Source organism: Orycteropus afer, unplaced genomic scaffold, assembly GCF_000298275.1.
Source record: "Orycteropus afer afer isolate SDZICR_OR568_19922 unplaced genomic scaffold, OryAfe1.0 scaffold00069, whole genome shotgun sequence".
NCBI classification, from domain to species: domain Eukaryota; kingdom Metazoa; phylum Chordata; class Mammalia; order Tubulidentata; family Orycteropodidae; genus Orycteropus; species Orycteropus afer.
In genome coordinates, this window is record NW_006921656.1 from 10,140,953 (window position 1) to 10,162,546 (window position 21,594).

Here is a 21,594-nt window from a genome sequence, read left to right on the forward strand (position 1 = left end):
CACTAGGGAATCAAAACAATTCACACAACTTGCGTTATGGGATACTCGCTTTATGGCAGTGGTCTGGATCCGAACACATAATATATCTGAAGGATGCCTGCACATTATAGAATCATTCATCAATTTCTACACAAAAAGTTGGGTGGGATTTTGATTGAGATTCTGTTAAAGCTACAGATCAATCTGGGGAGAAACAGCATGTAAAGAGTATTTAATCTTTCAATCCATGAACATGGTATATGTCTTTAGTTAGATATTTAATTTCTCTTTGCAATCTTTTGTGTTGATAACAGGTAGTATGTACTGTGCAATTTATGGATGATATTTTACTCTTTTATGCTACAGTATAGCATGCTTGCAAACTTGATTCTCCAACTGTTTGCTGCTAACATAAAGAGATACAATTGATTTTTTAACACTGACCTTGAATCCAGTGACCTTGCTAACTTCATTTATTCTAGTAGGTTTCTTTTTTTGGGGGAGGGAGTACATTCCTTAGACTCTCACATACATATCATTTGTGTAGACAGTTTTGTTTCTTCCTTGCCAATCTTTATATTCATATTCTTTTTTCTTGCCTTATTGCACAGGCTAAGACTTCCTAAACAATGCTGGACAGAAATGGTGAGAGTAAACATGCTTGTCTTGTTCCTGATACGTGGAAAGTGACAGGAGGTTTAGCTACATTTAATTGTAGCTTTTGTAGGTGAAAATGGTCTGATATGGGCAACCTCCTGGTTAAACATAGTATTAAAATGTGGGTCTTCAAATTACCCAGATTTCCTTATAGGACCATTATGAAGGAACGAACAATCGAAAGAGAGAAGGCAGAAGAGCCAAAAGATACCTGGAAAAGAAACGGTACCAGATCCCATCTACAAGCAGAACCACTGAGACACAGATGCACCTGTACGGTCCTGAGTTCACCCACCACAGGCTAAAGGGAAGCACACAACTTAAGCATAATCAGCTGCAAATGTACAGAAGTCTAATATTTACATTTTGCTATTGTTGTGTTATTGTTGTAGTAACAAAACCCTTACCGTATGGTGAGTTCCAATATTTGAGCAAGTCTGTCATGAAGCAAATTTGCCTGCAAAAGACAAAAATACAACATTAAGTGCTATGGATTGAACTGTATCCCCCCAAAACATCTGTGTGAATCTTAACCTCTGTGCTTGTAGTTACAATCCCATTTGGGAACAGGTTACCTTTGTCATGTTAATGAGACAGGACTTGTGTAGGGTGCATCTTGAAGTCATCTCTTTTGAGACATAAAAGATACTAAACTCAAGCTAGTAAGAAAAGACTGGGGAAGAGACAATGGCAAGCCATGTGAACATCGCCCAGGAGCAGAGACTCAGAGACAGTACCTTCCTCCAGAGTGGACAAAGAACACCTTCCCCTAGAGCTGTCGCCCTGAATTTGGACTTCTAGCCTCCTAAACTGTGAGAAAATGAATTTCTGTTTGTTAAAGCCACTCCTTAGTGGTATTTCTGTTATACCCGCACTGTATAAATAAGACATTAAGATTTATTATTTTCCAGTTACGTATAACAATATAAATGTAATTTAAATGAGCAGATATAACTAACTCTTCAGCTGATCATATAGAAAGCTTGAATGTTTTAGCTTTATCTGTCTCATATTGGAACTTAATCTAAGATTTCTCTTTGTCCTCTCTCCTAGAGTCTCACTGCTTTACCAAGAAGCATACACACAGAAATAAAACCGGCAGCAAGATCACTGAAAAATGCTGAGGGAAAAATGCCAAAGCAGCAGTAGCATCAACGTTTAGTTTGGGACCGGCCATTTTAACAGCTGACATTACACAGAGGAAGTATTTGGGGTTCACAGCTACACCTTCAGAGGTTCCAGGCCCTGTCCGACATATTTCCTTCTGTTCTAATCTGCCCAAGGCCTGGAACCTACCAAGCAATTTCCAAGAAAGAGATTCCACAAAATCAAACCCCACCTACACCCCCTTCCCCTTTTGTTCATTTACTTTGGATTCACACTGTGCTGCAATTTCTTCAAAGGGTGCTTTCTGGAATTTCTCTATTACAAGGCGTCTCTTCTCCTTTTCCTGTTCTTCCATTCCACTGGTATCTACAGAAGGGTTCACAAAGTCACGTTATAAGGAACGCACAGCTTTATAAAATTCTGCCAGTGACCATACGAGCAAATGAGCCATAAGCCAGAAAGTGGAGCAATTTATAGCACTACTTTCCAAGGTGAACAAAGTAAAAAGCACACGTTCCTGAGATCCTGAGATGTCTTATTTGAGGCCAGAAAGTCCATGTGCATGGACATGTGCACATGCATACACACACGGCATTCTAACAGGGTTAGAGTGACACTGCACATGACCCTCTTTCACAGACAGCCTTTGTGTCTTGTCCCAAAAAAAGTACAAACATAACTTCCTGCAAGTCAAACACCTTCAGGGCCTTCCTGAGGGAAACTCTTGTATTAAACATGGTGCCCTTGCATATACAAGCCACTAACTGTACTGCTTGTGACGCTGGGATCTTGGTACTGAAGTACCTGAGGTACACAGGTCACGTGCAACCACACTGCCTTGTCTTGGTCTCTTCAACATATCTGCCACAATTTGAAAAACCACTTTTCATATTAACATCATATGTTAATGGTCAATGTTTGTGGCACCGAAAAATAAGCAATGTCTGTCTTTCTGATGCCACTATTTCTGGTCACTTAAGAGTTCCCAAAGGAGGCTAATTCCCAATTTATCCATTGACGGACTACTGCAACAACTCAGTGATTTTTCAAGTTTCTTCCCCCTTGTGAATTCCAAAGGACAAAGGCAGTGTGTTACAGTCAAGGTTCTTTAAACAAGGCAGGTTAAAGAAACAGTAGGTAAAAGTTAGCTAGTTTTATGAAGCAGAAACAGCAGGTAGAAAGGAAATGGGCATTAATATTTTTCCTTTGAAATCGTGGTACACTAACATAGCTGAACATTTTATGGCCTTGTGAATGACTATAATGCAAACTGATGGTCACTCCTCTACTGTCCACTAGACAGTGTTTCAGAGCTCAAATGTGCCAGGGGCCACGCAGAAAACAGGAATATTTAAATCAGTCCAGGACGGAGGAAGATGTGGACAGGCAGAGGCACACATCCCTGGTCTTGAAGAACTCAAACTCTGAAGAGAACACTCCCACCTCAACGTGGCTGCAGGCAGCAACTCCGCTTTCGTGCATGTGACCAGGTATGCTCGAACTTTGTGGTTGTAGGACTCCTTTATATTCTTAAAAATCACTGAGAAAACCAGACAGTTTTCGGTCTTGTGTGTCATTATCTACCAGTATCTGCCACCTTGGAATGTGCTGTTATCGGCCCCCAGCTTACTACAGTGGCTCCATGTAGTTGGGTTGGCCTGTTGTGACCCACAGGGTTTTCACGGGCTGGGTTTTGGAGGCAGAGCCCAGGCCCTCTTCGCAGTCCCACTTGGTCTGGAAGCTGCACTGAAACCTGCCCAGCTTCAGAGCAGCACACCCGCCTCCGCTGACAGGTGAGCTGAGCTGCATCGAAGTACATCGCTCAGACTCAGACCTGGGTCTCCAACGTGGCAGGCGAGAACTCTACCACTGAACTACCACTACCCTCCCTGAGAAACTGAAAAAAAGCACAAACCTGCCACATGTTGACATAAATGAATTCTACTCAGTGGAAAAACAGGAAAATGGAAAATGTATTTTCCAAAACTGAAAAAGTGAGATAATGGTGGCACTGTTTTATAGGTGGGCCAGTGTCTTTACTGTCAGGTATAACAGCAGCTGGAACGTGCTTTCTGCAACAGTCAACTCTATGCCGTTTTAACTGAAGTAGATAAAGAAAACTCAGTCTCAGAAAGGTCTGCATTGGAAAAGGTATTTTAAACCTTTTCAGAGAACTGTGGACACTCTTCTTTGATATCACAAGACAGCCTGACAAGTGGTGGCTCTACAAAGTTCGCAGGAATCTGAGACCTTGTTCGTGGCCTTCTGGTATTATTACATTAAAACCCAGTAGTCTCTTTCACCCTTTGAACAGATCTTGTGGTCAGGCATGATTCCATACAGTGGTCATTTAGAATTCAGGCTCGCTGACATATATGGATTTTCCAAGTAAGATAGTTCATTATCAAACAGATTTTAAAAATCACATCTGTGATTATCCCCACTGATCTCTTTAGACAAGTCTTTCAATTTTGGAGAGCTATCTAAGGCATCTGACTGCTAACCAGAAGGCTGGCGGTTCAAACCCACCAGCCACTCCTTAGAAGGAAGAGTGGGCAATCTACTTCCGTAGTGATACTGCCTTGGAAACCCAAGGAGGGGTCCCTATTAGTCAGATCCAACTCCCCGGCAGTGAGTTTTGTTTTGTATGCAAGTGGCAGATACAAGTCCCAAAATTCCAATTTTTGTTCCAAAGTGCTCATTTTATCATGCCCTTGAAATGACAGACCCACTTTATTTATTTTTGAGAATGTGTCTGCCAAATACCATAGGCTGTCATTTCTATTGTTTTATTATTATTATTTAATAAAAAACAGTGTTCCATGTAAAACAAGTGAATTCAGTGTGCGACTCCACACGGTCCCTGAAGTGTGTTACGTGCACTTCCCATTCATCACACAGAACACTGAAAAGGCACGTGCTCACGGGTGGAGAGCTAGTGAAGTTCACAATGCACACTGCTTCCTCAAGGACACCGTGAAGTGAACTTTGCTTCCCTCGTTTAGCTGCGAGTGTGTGCGGAGGAATGACGACCACGCATGCGGTGCTGCCGCCTTCATTCATCAACACGTGAAAAGGGCAACTCTTGGCTCAGCCTGTGATGAAATGAGCGAGTCTCAGGATCCCTTGGAGGAGTCTGAAATGAGCGAGTCTCAGGATCCCTTGGAGGAGTCTCCTGCAGGCCCCCAGGCTCCGCAGAACCACACCGGAAGAACCGCTGCCTTCACCTGGAAACTCCTCAGCATCTTCTCAGTCTTTAAAGGCCTCAAAGTATCGCACACATAAGGGTATTCAAAATGCTCCCTGAGCGGAATTAGTTCTACTTTGGTGTATTTGATGTTGTGTTACAGGAACAAAATATCCTCTAAGGGTTTCAAGTAAAAATATTTGTCCAGGAAGGCTAGGTTTTGTAGCACGGTACATATCATAATTGGAAAAGTCATGTACCCTGGTGGCATCGACCTCACTTCCTCAGAAGCCTGCTAACTATCTCAGCTTCCTCCTCTTACCTCCTTACAAACCAACCTCTACTTACACTCCTGTGTGCTGCCTAAACCCAGTCCATGCCGTTTCCTCACTATTCTTCAGAATTCTCATGCTCACAGCTCTTCTACGAAACAAAGTGTGTGGCCTATTCCTCCAGTCTTTATTTACTTCCAGATTCATGCAGCCTATAGAGTCAAGATTACCAGAATCCTGGCTTCGAACAGGGGGAGCGTTAAGACAACGTCTGTCTGCTTTCACAGCTCTAGAAACGTCAGTCTGTCTAAAGGAAAAAAATTACCTATGGTGCAATAAGACAAGGGACAGTCTAAAGCACGTAGCTGAATCAACTATGTGTTTATACAGAAACCAACAGTGTTTCTCTCCTCCTCCTTGACATCTCTCTGTACCCTGGCACCGAAACAAACACAAGACAAAGATGAGCTGGGAAAAGACGAGGAGAGCTCAGTAAATACAAAAATCTCACCAATTGCCTTCTTCAATGCTTCAAAGGTGATTTCTTCAGTGTTACTAACCTAGAGAAAAGTGATTTTAAGTAAAAGAAAGAATTAAGAAAGGTCAACATCAGGAATACCTTCAGCTAGTCACAAGTCAGCTGAGAATGCCAGCATTTTATTTTCCTTCTTCGTGTCGCTTGATTTGCGACTGCACTCCACACCGCCATACAATCTCCACCTTCCACTGGTTTGAACAACGGCCTGACTACAGCGGTTTCCGGACACAGATCAACAGAGCAGTGTCGAGCGCAGCGCAGCCCAACCACCCCCGGAAGACAGAACCCAACTGCCAGGAATCGGCCTTGCAAGCAGCCTGAGGTCCCCTGGAAGAGCTCCTCTTCAGAAGTGAAGGGTGCTTGGCAATAGCCAGGCGGGGGTTATGCATAGATGGACTTTTATCCACATGATAAAGGGGTACCAAGTACGCCACAGCCTCTCTAATTTTGGTACCACATGTAGTTTACATATCAAAAACGAAATAATCTAAGACTTTGAGTGGTTCAAAAGAATCGCTACTTTGGGATGTATTCAGTAAGAACAGTTAATCAACATCCTGCGATGAGCGTAATTTGGATCTTCTGAGGTCCCCCACTAATACTCCTACACCTCAAATCTTTCTCTTGATTTTAGGTATCTAAAAGGTATGAAACCAACTGCTTTAAGGTTAAAAAAAAAAAGCCGTATTTTGTGGCACCAGCACATTTTCAGAAGAAATAATGCATCCATCCACTACAGTATCTCTGAAAAAAATTAAGAAAAGATACGTGAGTAGCTGCCTGGGAGTCTGGTCATAGCCAGTTTTAGCTCAGGGCCTTCTTTTGCTAAATCAAGGCAGCAGGATTAATGAAAGCAAAATGCGTCGCACTCTGCACCTTGGCTGCTCCGTAACACAAAGGCTTAGCTGGAAACCCAGCGGCAGGGCTCCAGCAGCTGAGGGCTTCTACCGAGGGCGCCCATTCCTAGCTGAAGTCAGATTATGCTCGGGAACCATCCGCTGCTCTGTTCTAGGTATTTGGAGCAGACACACAAGATCAGGCTCCAGTCAGTCAATTATTTATACCCAGAAGAAATCTAATACTCCAATGAAAAGACACCGCACCACTGTTCTTAGGACTGGCTACGAGCTTTAGTTCTGAGAGGCAGCCCTAACCCAGGAGAAAGCACATGGCAGGAGTTAGAAGGCCAGCGCGCCTGTCACCGAGCATTTTCACTGACTACCTATTTAACGCCAGAGCAGTAAGCAGCTGAAGTACTCCCCCTACAGACCCGCTCTCCCAGTTGGTCCTGTTGCTCAGTACGCGGGAATCATGGCGCCTTCGTCCAGCACCAAACACCTCCAAGTCATTCTGTCTGCCTCCCTTCCCTTTTCCCTCCAACCTCCTTTTTCTTGTCCCCGAGTCTCATGTGGATCCTACCCATTCCACCTCAGGATTGCTCCTGACGTTTGTTCCTCTTCTTCATCCCCACCCTGGCTACTCTCTTTCAGTTCCTTGATACTTCAAGTGTGCACCATTCCAAGGATCTCCCAGCCATCTTCTACCTCCAGTCACACTCCGGCCCCACTTCTCAGAGACTCCTTTTATGAGAGCACAGCTGATAAAGACTTTGCCCAAATGTTCTTTGCCAAGAGTTTACCACCTTCCTACCAAACCACACACTATCATTCCTCAGCCTGGTGAGAAAACTTTATCATTTGGCTCCAATCTTGTCTCCCACTCTTCCCTTTAGTGAATCTTATTTTAAAAAAAGAAGCCAAACAAAATTGCTTTAAACTAAGTTTAATGAATCATACTTTTCATACACTGTAGCTGCGAAACACAAGCCACTGATTTCATGTGGTGGTCAACCAAAATGCCACCGGTTCCAACTCCGGGAGAAAGGTAAGCTGTGTTGGATGTGTGGGCAAGAGGCAGCACCTGAAATGAGGCTCTGCTCTGAAAAAATTCCAAAGTTCATTTTAGTATTTGTGACTGCTGTGTGACCAGTCACTCTAACACAAACTGTATCATGTCCCTGGGTCTGCATGAAATCGGCTACTCATCTTTTTCCAATCAGAGTAGTTGCTATGTCACTTCACTGATTACTTAGTAGGTTTACAGCATCTAGCACAGCAGGTTGACTAACACGGACTTCATGACAGCTTCTGTGTTTTGATAGCATACATACTGGCTTCTTCAGCTGTATTTGGAAAGCAGGAGTATGTATAAAAAAAGATCTGTTATTTGTCCTAGATTAAACAACGATTCTTTTCAGCCAACCAGTAACTTAAATTTGTATAAAGAAAAATTTAATAGGTACTCAAATTTTATACATGTCATCTCTCATCAATTCCCAGCAAATAATCAAGCACTATTACCTTCTACAGAAAATGACTGAATGCCAATGTAAGGTTTCACCCATATCAATTCTGCACATACGTGTAGTCCTTGACTTACGACGTGCTTGGGTTACTATGAACCAATGAACTGTACTTATGACGACTCTTTTTTTTTTTTTGGGGAAAACCGAAAAATAAGAAAAAAAAACAACGAAAAGGGTGCAACAAGGAAATTGGGGAATCCAAGCCTCCCAAAAGCTCACCTGCAGATGTTCAAGGGTAAGATTTACTGTGAAGAACATCGCCGTACAGTAAACTGGGGCTGGTCTACAATGGAGTCAGCATGAATGTTCTGATGGACAGAAGGTGGGATGTTCAGCTCTAAGCAGTGGTGCACCACAACCGAACTGCATATGTGCCCCACAGCCATCCAGCTCTGACTTCACTGCTATGACTGACGCAGAGCAATGAAGACTGGATTTATAAAGACACTGGTAACAGAGGCAGTAATAACAAAAAACAAGAACTAAAAAAGAGGTATTTATAACTGAGGTCAGAAGTGACTTACAACAGACTTGGCAGAATGGAACCCTGTTGTTAAGTCAAGGACTGCCTGTATAAGAGATTACGCACAAAAAGCCTTATTTTATTATTTAAGCTGGTAATTTTAACTTGGGGAGTGAAGAAAAGTCTCTTTTGGTTATTTATCTTCTTGAATACCTTAATTTAAATCAGGCAACTTTACCTATGTATCTATGGCAACATTTAGAAAAAGTTCACTGAGCGATTCATGGTGAGCTCAGGTATGAATTACAGATGTTCGGCACTGCACACCTCCAGCGGAGCAGGGCTTTAGCAGAGTGAGGCAGGAATCCGAGGATATCGAGGGAGAAGAGCAGCCTGGGACAGTCTCCATCTAAATATGCTCCTGACTCTCTTTTAAATTATTCACTCTAAAAACCAGACCTCTCAGAAGACACCTGGGATTATATATATAAAATTTCAAATAATTGTGACCAGATACAAGAGCCATATTTCTCTTTAAGGGATTTTTGTTATGTGATGCATTGTTTAAAAACTATACTAATACACAGGTTGACATTTTGTTCCACTATTAACTGGTGAATATCTAACCAATGCTACTTTCTGCTATCCATGCTATGAGATTAATGAATTCATTAGCTGCTGCCCAGAAGGTCACGTTGTCCTGTCTGCTGCCATCTAAAGAGACGTCTGGGAAGCATGCACTGACTCCATATTGGTAAGGGAGCTAGCCACTCCAGTGTATTCAGCTAAACTTGCTGCCAATGTAACTTTCCAGATGCTCAGTGACAGCCTCACTGACTGGAGACTTAGAGGTATAACCAGCGAAAAACAACAAATAGGACTTCTAAGAAGTTAAATATACTAACGAAGCTTTAATGTAATATTCATGTTCAAAGGAGCTCTGGCGGCATAGTGCCTAAGGCATTTGACTGCTAACCAGAAGGCTAGAGGTTCAAACTCACCGGCCACTCCGTGGAAGGAAGACTGGGCAATCTACTTCCACCAAGATTTACCACCTCGGAAACCCAAAGGGGGTCGTTATAAGTCGGAAATGACTCGATGGTACTGAGAGTTTATCCATGCTCAAGAATGTTCCCCCTACATTAACGTTTTATACAGATGTTTTATCAATTCCTTTTACCAAAACAGACTGAGTCTGTCTATATGTATATTTTTGAAAGAAATAAAACAGTCAACAAAAGGAGAACAGAATATGCTAGTCAATAAAATACATTACACTCTTAACAAACTAAGAATCTATAAACTTAGTCTCGGGATGAATTTCTTCCCTTAAATAACACATAATCACTAAATGACAGCAGCTCTTACTAATGAGGAGTGTATGAACTGAAACAGCTTCAAGGAGCAGGCGAATCCAGGGAAGATGGCTGTTCTCGAGCCTTCAATTGGGTTGAGACGTGAACTAGCCCTGAAGCCCAACTTCAGCTTCAAAGTGATCACTGTCTGTTCAATACTCATGGAATTCTTCTGATAATCTCTTAATAAACTGATTAATTTTCCATAATGGAGAGTGGATCCTCACAGAAAATATAGTAGTGAGTTGGAACCTTGGCCACCAATTAGTTTGGATTCCTGAAGACAGACTAACTGGTAGAGGTGGGCAGGAGACAGGAGCATGGGGAAGCATGGACTCAGACCGCCCTTCCCCCCATGACACGGGTACTCCTTCCAGGATTTCTGCTGCACCAGGCGGCGACTGTGAGGATGCGGCAGGACCCGCCAGTGTTTCACTCTGTCGCACAGGGTCTCTATGAGCTGCAGCTGACCTGATAGCACCTAACAGTGCCACCACCACAGAGAAATCACGGAAGGCCCAGGGGGTCAAAGAATGGATGAAGCACAGGGGCTGACTTGACAGGTTGGCATGTGGGCGTTTTTATTTGACCATCATGAAAGTCTCTGGTGCTGTGTGTGCATAAGTCTGAGAACACTGGCTGTACTTTCTTCAGTAACTTGGGAGAGGACACTCCTGTGCTCTATTTATAAACAGGAGGGGAGTGTTAACTAAATGATGCGTTGAGTAAATCACAATCCTTCAAAAGTACACAGTTCCTTGACCCAGCCTAAGTTGCATGAAACTCATTATGCTTATTATCCAAAATGGTACCATTACCCCTCATAGGTGAAGTGTGAACATGCTCTGGAAGCAGAGATGAGCTTCTGGGTTCATATGAGAAGATCTAATACCATTAATTCCCATAAATTATGTTTCTTAAATCCTTAAAAATAGGCCTGACTCTTGTAACATTTCTTACTTATGAAACAAATGTTACTTGGTTGTTTTACAGTTCCTTTAAGGTCCCCCCCGAACTACAACATGAAATCTAATATTATAACGTATAACATCAAGTTTATGAATCTTTCTAGACAGCCAAAATGAGTTCAGTAAAATAAATTATAAATAAGTTCAAGGCTGAATTTATTATATTCATTTAACAATGCAGTTGATTATGGGATAATTTAGGACTTGTGACTTTCCTGCTTTAAACTGTGCAAGAACAAAAACATTTGTTCAAAGACGTCCACTTTGAGGCATAAACTCACACAACTTACCATGTCATCAGAATGAGCGTTGCTGGGCAGGATATCCACCTGGACGGATACAGTGTCCACAATACTTTTTCTTCTAGAAAGTCGATCTTCATCTAAAACGAAAATTGTTTTGTTCTCCAGTTATTCGCTAGGGAGGAACAGTGTGCTGGTTCTCACTGCTAAACTCTACCTCTTTCAGATTTCAAAAGCTTTCAGAAAATTAAGGCAGTTTGTCCTTTTGGCTCTAGATATATAAAGCAGCATGTTCTTAGACTTTAAAATTTCATGATGCAGACTGCAAAATAAAATGTATGGAGTGGACTGAAAGAAGGCTGACAGTTTTTCATTCTCCAAAACAGGGCATTTAGAACAGCAACACCAACAACTGCTGAGAGTTTCACACACTCAACACACACAAACACCACACTATACACACATCCCACCACCACCACCACAAATCCCACAGTGCCTGCAATTACAATCCCACCCCTGAGAGCATTCTGACACACTTTGCCTAAGTGCCACGAGCCTCCACGTCGCTAGTTCATCTGCATCTCCGTCCACCCCGCTCATTTTCAGGAGTGCCATCACTCAGAAACCTTCATTATTTCTTATCTAGACTCTCAAGACAGCTCCCTAACTAGTCCGACTACAGCTCTCCCTCCCAATTCAGCCCCCACACCGCAACTAGAGTTGTTCCTTTTCTGTGAACTAAGTCCACCGACAACCAAGGAGCTCCCCGAGTTTTTCACAGCGTGGCACATACATACAATGATCGTGCATGTACAGAAAACAGACAGCAACAGCAAAGGCTGCTCCCACTGCAGCCTCTCACTGCCCAGTCCCTGCCTAGCTACCTGAAGAGCTAAGCAACTCAATATCCAGACACACCTGCAATGTTCCCAACAGGTGCAAAGGTTAGGTCTAGAGTCTTGGTCTGGCAGCACTAAGCCACTTCATAATCGGGCAACACTCCATCGCCTTCCAATCCCATTATGTACACACTGTAATTTTCCTCTACTGCAGAGGTAGAGCCTGCTGAACTGAGAGATGCCTGATGTAGAGGAAGAAGCCAGCTTCTCCCACAGACTTCTCTTCTGGTCCCAGGTAGCCTCCCTTGAGAGTAATTGAAGCTTTTCATCAGTGTACTTGGTCCCTGTCTGGGCAAATGGCAGGATTGCAATTCCTCATCTCTCTGGGGTAGGAGGGTCTATGAACTGGCTCTGGCCAACAGTGTAAGGGTGATGCTGCAGACAATGGCTGCTCCAGACGAGGGAAGCAGGACTGCCAGCCAACCCCAATGCATGGGTTGAATGAGTAGAAAAGAAGTCCTGACTGTGACAGCCACTAAGAATATGGGGTTGTTTGTTACCGTGGAATAACCTAGTTCTTCAACGCTGGCCCCAGTGGCATTCTGGGCCAGATGATACTCGGTGTGGAGGGTTAGCCCACACACTGCAGGATGGCCAGCAGCAGCCTCGGCCTCTGTCCACTACGTGCTACAGCAACCTTGCCCCTCCCCAGCAGTGACTATTAAAAGTACAGTGATCTCCAGACATTGTCTTACATTCACCTTATACCTCCATCTTAGGCTTCTTAAAACTAACACCAAAACAAAAAAACACACTCACGGCTGTCAAGTCGGATCCAACTCACAGCGACCCCTCCTTGGGTTTCCGAGGCGGTATCACTACAGAAGTAGACTGCCCAACCTTCCTTCTGAAAACTAACACACTACTCCCCAAATCCCATGCTCCCCATCACCTGCTGAATTAAAAGGATCAGATCCTACCAACAGTAACTCAGGGAGTAACCACTCCCTCATTTATCTTATGCTCACACGCACGTGCCCGCTGTCTGATCTCCGATCACACTTTGGCACACCTGCCTTCCATGTGTTCCTACCAACAGGGATGCCCACTGGAATACTTAGGGACCTACTGTTTCTCACTTGCCCCCATTCTCCAAAACACTCTTATCCTTGAAGGCCTGCTTGAACATTATATAGCTTCCTAAAAATCTTAACTCTCTCTCCAATTATTTCTACTTGTTCTTCTTTCTTCTGAGCTACAGAAATTCATTATCAGTTGTAACTGAGCATCCCTTGTATCAGCCTTCAAGCACCCACAAGGCCTTGTACCACAGTCATGTAAATGACCATGCTTTCTCCCCAGCCATACAGGAAATACCAGTGACTGTCTGTATCACCAGGCAGGAGTTACTTAGGCTCTACTGCAGGAAGGCTGGGGGGACAGAGAAAACACAGACTGCACATTGTTTAGTTGGGGTTTTCAGGCTGAAAATGTTTGATCTTCTGCATGTGGTTATTCCTAAACTAATCTCTCCTTCCTGTTGCCGCCATCAATTCTGGCTCACAGTGACCCTTGAGACAGAGCAGAACTCCCCATAGGGCTTCTTAGGCTGTAACCTTTACGGCTACAGATCTCCAGCTCTCTCTCCCTCTAAGCCGCTGGTGAACTCAAACTGCATACCTTTCAGTAGGCAGCCAAGTGGTGACTGAACTACTGCAGCCCCAGGGCTCCTTTGAGGTAATCAGGACCCTGTATTTTGTTTTTCCTTCAAGATCACGATTTGATACAAATTACCAAACACGACGGCATCAGTGGGACGGCTACGGAGGAGTCTGAGCTCCTCGCTGCCGACCCACCTTCAGCCTCTAAGCCGGTGAACTTTCAAGGTCGTCTAAGCACTCAAGGGAGGAATAAGCAAAAGCCGAGTCCCACACTGAATGTCTGGGGCAGGGCACCAAGGGCTGCAGGAGGAGGCAAAGTGGAGGCTGAGACGGAGCTGCACAAGAGAGGCATGGGCTGGGCGAGGGCCACAGGGGCCGCGTCAGTGGGACGGCGGCCAGGGACCAGAGCAGGCAGAGAAGAAAGGTAACCTCAGAGAAGACAGACTGGGCACCCTAAAGGGAAGAACATAAAACTCAAGGCAAACACTACCACTCTTTTCTCGGAACTTCTTCTTCCTTCTCACTTACGTGATCACCTGCTTATGGGTGACCGCAGGAAAGACCAGGCGCCACTCTAATCAGACATCCTGTACATCTCCATCAAAGCTCTAAAGATCTTACAGGACCTGATGCCACTGCTCCCTTCGGCCGGCTGGCTGTATTCCTGACCTGCTGTTTCACGTCCACTGAGACGTGGCCTCACGGCAGCCTGGGCACTGCACTGTCCTGGGGCTCCAGAGAATTTCGACATCATCACGGCTCAGCCTGTCTGCCACGCGCAGCCCTGGTGGCCAGCCTTCCTTGGGTGGGAGAGCACTGGACCCTCCTCACCTTATACCTGTCCGTTTTCTCAGGCCTCCTACGTCTCTGCCTCTTACATGTGTTGTTCATACAGTAACCATGCTGGGCCTGGTTCCTAACTGTGCAAGAGGACCTGCATTTTAGAAGCAATGGAATTATGCCTAACTGCCTTCTGTGACATCGTGCTGCCACCTGGTGGATCTGGGTTTCCCTCACAGACTCATGCATCCTGACACCTAAAGAACCACAGAGAAAACAGTGTGAATACAAGGATGGGCAGCGTTACACTAGGTAATTCCCCACGTAATGTTCTATACAGTGTAGCCATACCATACAAAAACACAGGAACTGCATTCAGATACAGGGACTGACTTAACTGTGTATAGCAATCATAAACGTATTTGGGGCTATTGAAAACGTAACTGGGACATAGTGAAAATTCATAGGCCATTTACCTCCACACAAAATTCAAAATGTCATCATTTGATTCTTGTACTACTCATATGGATATACTTTTTGCTTTTACACAAAATTCATCTAGAATGAACTGTGTATTCACAGAATGAAAACCCTAATACAAACTGCATTGGAGTATGGAAGGAAAAGTCAAGATAATAAGCATGGTATAATTTCAAAACAAACAAAACTTGCACTCCTACCCCTTCCAAAAAAGGAGAGATCAGATTTATACATGAAAGTATCTGATAAGCGGGGACTGATAAAGGTATCCATGGCATAAATGCCTTTATCCAACAGGACAAATCAAGAAAATTCAAAGACAACCGGGAAATTAGGACACTGAAATAAATTCTTACATTTCCATATATTTTCTAGATTTTAAAGAACTTTCACATATATATTCATCCCATTTCAGCAAAATGGCTGAGGAGTCGGTCCTTGTCTGACATATGGAGACTAAGAATCCCTAATTAAGCAGCAGCTCAAGGTCACAAAGGCAGACTGCAGTGAGATCACATCAAACTCCTGACTCTGAGCCACCGAGACACGGGCCGTGGTTCCTGGCTCAGCGAGATCGGCAGCTGTGCCGTCAATACCCCTTTTCAATCTACACGATTCACCCATGCAGCTGATCTGCAACGGCAACAAGTGGTCGCTTTGGAGACGATCTGCAGATTTCTAAGATGTAAGTGACTCTGTACTACTTTATAGGCTGTGTTCAGTTTTGAGTTCATTGTAAAAGAACTCATCTTGACATGTGTCCCTGTGCTTCCTGCCCCTGTTAGGAAGCTTTTCATAGACTACACTACACCACTGCCCCCACTGCTCCTCAAGACAGTGACAGCAGAACCAGAACAAGTAACTGTAATGCTTCCTTCCAGCAAAAGCCAAAGGTCTTAACTGATCAATGCCTGTACTTCAGCCGTGTGTAACAAATTACCTTTCTCTTTACCAAGGCTCTCCTCCTTCCCCCTTCCACCTCCCCCAAGCTCACACCACCTTACAGTCCCTTTGACATTCTAACAGCTTCTGGGGAGCAGGCTCCCAGGCTCATCCCAACAGGCCCACTCGAAAGGAAAAGGGGATCCTCCAGCATCGTCTGAGTTTTCATTCTCTTTACTCCTTCACTTTGAGAAGTCATTTTCCTTGAAGGCTTTAGCAAAATCCCCTCTGCTGTGATTTCAAATTGCTCATTACCTCTAAACTCTCACAGAAAAATCCAACCCTTACTTAAACTGCCTTCAGAGCTTTGGTCAAATGGTCCACTAGCAGAGACCCTCAGCAAGCGGCTGACCCCTCCGAAGAGCCACTCTCTTATATTCATGTCTAGTAATAAAAACTCCACCCCTTACTGTCCCAGCTTCCACAGTAACAGCAGACAGTCACGTCTGAAATGAATCCTCCCGTTTTCCTTCACTTAACCCCAGTCACATCCTCCATCTCTAACACACACCGCTCCGGAACATGAAGGAACACGTGATCCTTGCTTGCACTTGCTGTTGTACCATCACCCAAGTGCCCAAGTCAGAAACCCCGACAAACCTTACATGCTCTCCTTCTCTCCCCAAACTAATCAACAGCCTACAGATTCTCTCTTGAAAGTTTTCTAGAATCTACCCACTTCCCTGTATTCCTACCACTACCTCCTTAGAGAAGCCATGGTCATCTCTCGTGTGGATTACTGAAAAGACATCCATGGGGTCACCTCTCCTTCTTGCCAAACTGCAACCTGATAGTATTTGAAAAACACAACTCTGATTACATCACCCCCTGTCATTCCATGACTCCTCACTGCTTCAGGGCAAAGTTCAAACTAGTTAGCCTGGCTTTACAATTCCCAATCCTCTCACCCACTCACTTGCAGTGGGCTGACTTTATACTGATTCTCTCAGCATATCACGTAACATCATGTCTTGTCTCCCTCCACTCCTTCACACATGCTGTTACTTCTGCATGGAACACGGTTCACTTGCCTAGCACTTGCTTCGGGCTCAGCTCAGGGATTTCTCCTCCTTGAAGACAGCCCTGATCAAAATCTCCCAGCATGCCTTGGGACCCTGAACTTCTACAATCACGACACACACGCTGATGAAGCCACTGGTCCTTGTGAATGACCCAGCTGAGAGGTACTGCTGTGGCTCCTGAAGCGTGGCATTAATACGTGCCTACACATAAACTGGGAGCTCTGGTAGCGTAGTGCCTAAGGCACTTGACTGCTAACCAGAAGGCTGGTGGTTCAAACCCACCAGCCGCTCCTCGGAAGGAAGATAGGGCAATCTACTTCTGTAGGGATACTGCCTCGGAAACCCAAGGAGGGGTCGCTATGAGTTGGGTCCGACTTGAGGGCACATAACAACAACAACAACAACAACAACACATAAACTATTCATTGAACTGTAGGCTGATTAGACATAAAAGGAAAATGAAATCCTCAGGTGACATTTACTGACTACTTGCTGTATATAAACATCAGGCAAACAATTACTCTTTCTTAATAACCAGTTGTCACTGTCAGTCAAGGATTCCTCTGTGTTCCTCACAAGATTTTAATCCTTGTGGCTAGGGACTGTATCATAACTTCTTTTTAATCTATCTCCAAAGTCACAAGAGAGCCTGATATACAGCAGGCACTTAGTAAAGGTTTGTGGAATAAATAGGGGGAAAAAAATCTTAAATAATCTATTGAGTCTAAATAAATAGGCCATGAAAAACAGTTAACAAATCCCATCGTTTATTAGGCATCTACCGAACTGAACAGGAAAAGCAGGTACTGAGAACAGTGCCACCTAATTAACCTCACTATCTAGATCTGTAAACAAGGATGATGCTCCTTCTTCACCAGACGATTTTAACAATTAAATGAGAAAATGAACATGAAGCTCTTATCACAGTACCTGGTACACCACTAGTGCATAATAAATGCCAACTAGTATTGTTACAATCATGGGTACACGCCTCACACCCAAAACACTGAACACATTGTGCTTTCTGCTTTGACATACTCTTCTTAAATCTCTTAATTTTTGAAATAAACCTCTGAAGGTTATAGTAAAAGGAAAATTCGGTAACTGATTGTGTCATAACGTCACTGTTCCCTGACTCCTGCATTAAGACAGAAACACATGTCACAGACTGGTTCTAAACTACCCAAGTCATCATAACTCTAAAGTCTTATTCCTGCCTAGGGATTTCTATGCAGTTAGAGATAAAATGTGCACAGTGATGCTCAGAATTCTCCCAGCCGGTGAGAGACGGGGACTAAGAGAGTGACACAGATTCTTCAAGGACGGGAAGAAATGAAGAGCAAACCACTACCGCTTAAAACGCTACCGCAACTCTCACTAAAAAATGGGTAAGGGTTAATGAAAAAGGGAACAGGAAGTAGCAAAGGTGTAAAGATAAGCACAGCTACGGGAAGGGAGAATACAAACACCAACTAAGCTCACAGCCACATGAAACACACAGGCCACTGGCTCTGTGTTCTAAAAGGCAAACTTATGAAGCTCTTCTCCTAGAGGAAAAGGGCGGGGAAGGGAGGCCACACTGATGCTGGATTTACCTTTGGACTTGTGCCTGGGTTTATGAGGTTTTTTACCTGAAGGAAAGAGAGCTAAATCCAAATCATAAGAATGAAATTTTTAAAAACTCCTAAATTATAAAGCTCTACCAGTGTTTTATTCCTAACACTTTTCTCTCTCCAAAGCATTCATGAAGAATAGAACGTCTCATAATAGAAATGAAAATGCAGAGACATGTGTGACCTTTCAGACTGTCATGAATAACTCGTTATAATAAGCGTATGATTTTAGATCCACAATGCACGAAAGACAGTGTTATCTACAAAGACTGGACTACTTCCAGTGATTAATCCAGCAAATTATCTAACTGAAGCCAAACAGTACCCTTACAGAAATATTATCTAAGCATAAATTTCTATATATTAAACTGTCCTAAGGCACACTGCCCAGAAAACTAAACATTAAAACATTACATTTTAAAACTTTACAGAAGAAAATCAAGGCAAACATTTATGTGAAAGTGAATATATGAATATATGAGCTGGATAGTACTTAGCATGTAGACATGTGTAGTAAGTTCAGGAAAATCTAAACCCCGGGTAACATGTTTGGGCACTACTTCTTCAGAAAGACTAAAGGTGTAAGGGAGCTCTGGTAGTACAGTGCCTAAGGCACTTGGCTGCTAACCAGAAGGCTGGCGGTTAAAACCCACCAGCCGCTCCTCGGAAGGAAGGTTGGGCAATCTACTTCTGTAGTGATACTGCCTTGGAAACCCAAGGAGGGGTCTCTGTGAGTCAGGTGCAACTCGATGGCACCTGACAACAACAACAAAAGATGTAAAGCAACAACAAAAATACTTTTATCAAAGAGTAAAACAAAGTATTATCACTCAAATTGTCTTGTCTGATCTAGAGCCCTTGTGCAGTCAGCTCTGTATAATGGTGTCCCCAACAGAAGAACTAATTCTGCATATTTGGTATTTATGTTGCTGGGTGCTAACATGCTGTCAACTCATAGTGACCCAAGTGACAGAGCACAGCTACTCCACAGACCTTCCTAGATTGTAATTTTCAGAGGAGCACTTTGCCAGGTCATTCTCCTTTGGAGTCGAAGGCTGGGTTTGAACCACCAACCTGGTGGTTAGCAGCTGAGTGCTTACCCATTATGCCATGAGGACTCTTGACATTTGGAAGAATACAGACTGTTTGCTATGTAAACAACCCTGCAAACTTTTACGTTTAGGAGTATTTTTTTTTTCTCTGAGTACTGTGTAATTTCCTTCTGTCCATTGCCTTGAATTATTCTATTTCAAGGCAAAACTGCATGGTGCCTTACACTCAATTTTTACTGAAAAACTAAAATCAGGGAATTTCTATCTTAAACTCTCATTTTATTTGATGACTATGTATCTACCATATATTTGATGTCTACAATATAACAAATGCTTGCTGAAAGTGAAGATGACTTGAAGCACTTACTGATGAAGATCAAAGACTATAGTCTTCAGTATGGATTATACTTCAACATAAAGAAAACAAAAATCCTCACTACTGGGCCAAATAGTAACAACATGACAAATGGAGAAAAGGCTGAAGTTGTGAAGGACTTCATTTTACTGAGATCCACGATCAATATCCATGGAAGCCGAGGTCAAGAACTCAAAAGACCTATGCATTGGGCACATCTGCTACAAGAGACCTCTATAAAGTACTGAAAAGCAAAGATGTCACCTTGAGAACTCAGGCACACCCGACCAAAGCCATGGTATTTTCAATTGCCTCGTAAGTATGCAAAAGTTGAACAATGAATATGGAAGAGTGAAGAAAAAGTGCTGTCTTCAAACTGTGGTATTGGAGAATACTGAACATACCATGGACCGCTAGAAGAACGAACAAATCTGTCTTGGAGAAGTATGGCCAGGATGCTCCTCAGACTCGAGAATATTGAGATTTCATTTTATTTACTTTGAACATGTTATCTGGAGGGATTAGTCCCTGGAGAAAGACAACATGCTTAGTAAAATAGAGGGTCAGTGAAAAAAAGGAAGACCCTCAAGAGATGGACAGACACAGTGACTATGACAATGATTGTGAGGATGGCGCACAACCGGGCAGTGTTTCGTTCTGTTGTGCGCAGGGTCACTTTGATTCGGAACAGACTCCACAGCACTTAACAACAACAACAGTGTATCAAATTAGAGTTATATATGTGACATATTTGATGACTCTATAAATAAATACTTACACGTATATAGGTAAGTATAATATAAGTAAAACCTAACAATATCCATAAGTATTTATAGTCATAAAATAAAATGAGAATATAAGCCAGAATTCTTTTGGTTTTTTAAGTGAAAACTGAAGGCAAGACACCATGCAGTTTTGCCCTGAAATACAAAAGAATAATCAGGCATTGGAAAAACAGAAGCAAATAGACAGTACACAGAGAAAAAAGATATCCCTAACTTAAAAGGTTCGCAGGCATGATGAATTAAATGAAGAAACAGACTGATAGGAAACAATCTGTCCTCCCAAATGATGAAAGTCTCCTGACTGATGAGGCTCAATAATGATGCATCACTAATTAAACAACTTGTACCAATCTCTGTGAATACAATATTGTTTAATGAGGAAAGCCCTCATTTTGCTTTAAGTATAATCCTATTATTATTAAGTGTAATAATAAGCTTCTCACCAGTAATAAACACTCCAGGACTCAATCTGCCACTCATACACACATCTTTAAAGAGCTGCTATAGGTTTTCAAGGGCAGATCTGAAAAACTGAAGTGAACACACTCGGAAGCATTTGAACGGGGCTGTGATGCAGCAAGTGGACATAGCAGGATTAATTCTCACTGCTAATGTGGTCAGCGAGAAACTGCTGACACATAACCAGTCGTTAGCGTAAGAGTTCTAACCGCCTTCCTCTTACCTTTCACTTGTGGTACGTAGGGTACTGACAACCTCTCAACGCTGTACCCACTTCCACCTAGTGACTCCGCGATCTTATTAGTCAGAAAATACAAAGTTTTGTCTTGCTTCTCTAAAGACTTTGGAAGCCTGTCAGGTTGATCAAAACAATTATTCAGTATTATTATTTAAAGTACTGGACAAAATGAAGTTAACTGCAAAACATTCCAGAGCAAAAACTCTAATGTTCTAAATACAAAAACTACTTACAC

At 43.1% G+C, this 21,594-nt stretch overlaps 1 protein-coding gene across 1 annotated transcript in view; it reads right to left on the minus strand.

Annotated features, from left to right (window-relative positions):
* The window catches only part of EFR3A (EFR3 homolog A), a 111,737-nt gene that overhangs the window by 3,246 nt on the left and 86,897 nt on the right, over window positions 1-21,594 (minus strand). Inside the window, exons 17-22 of the mRNA XM_042780910.1 lie at window positions 21,345-21,472; window positions 18,453-18,503; window positions 11,182-11,273; window positions 5,714-5,762; window positions 2,006-2,109; window positions 1,044-1,093 (exon numbers count right to left, since the gene is read on the minus strand). Of these exons, the coding sequence (XP_042636844.1) occupies window positions 1,044-1,093; window positions 2,006-2,109; window positions 5,714-5,762; window positions 11,182-11,273; window positions 18,453-18,503; window positions 21,345-21,472 (474 nt within the window). The remainder of the gene's footprint in view (window positions 1-1,043; window positions 1,094-2,005; window positions 2,110-5,713; window positions 5,763-11,181; window positions 11,274-18,452; window positions 18,504-21,344; window positions 21,473-21,594) is intronic.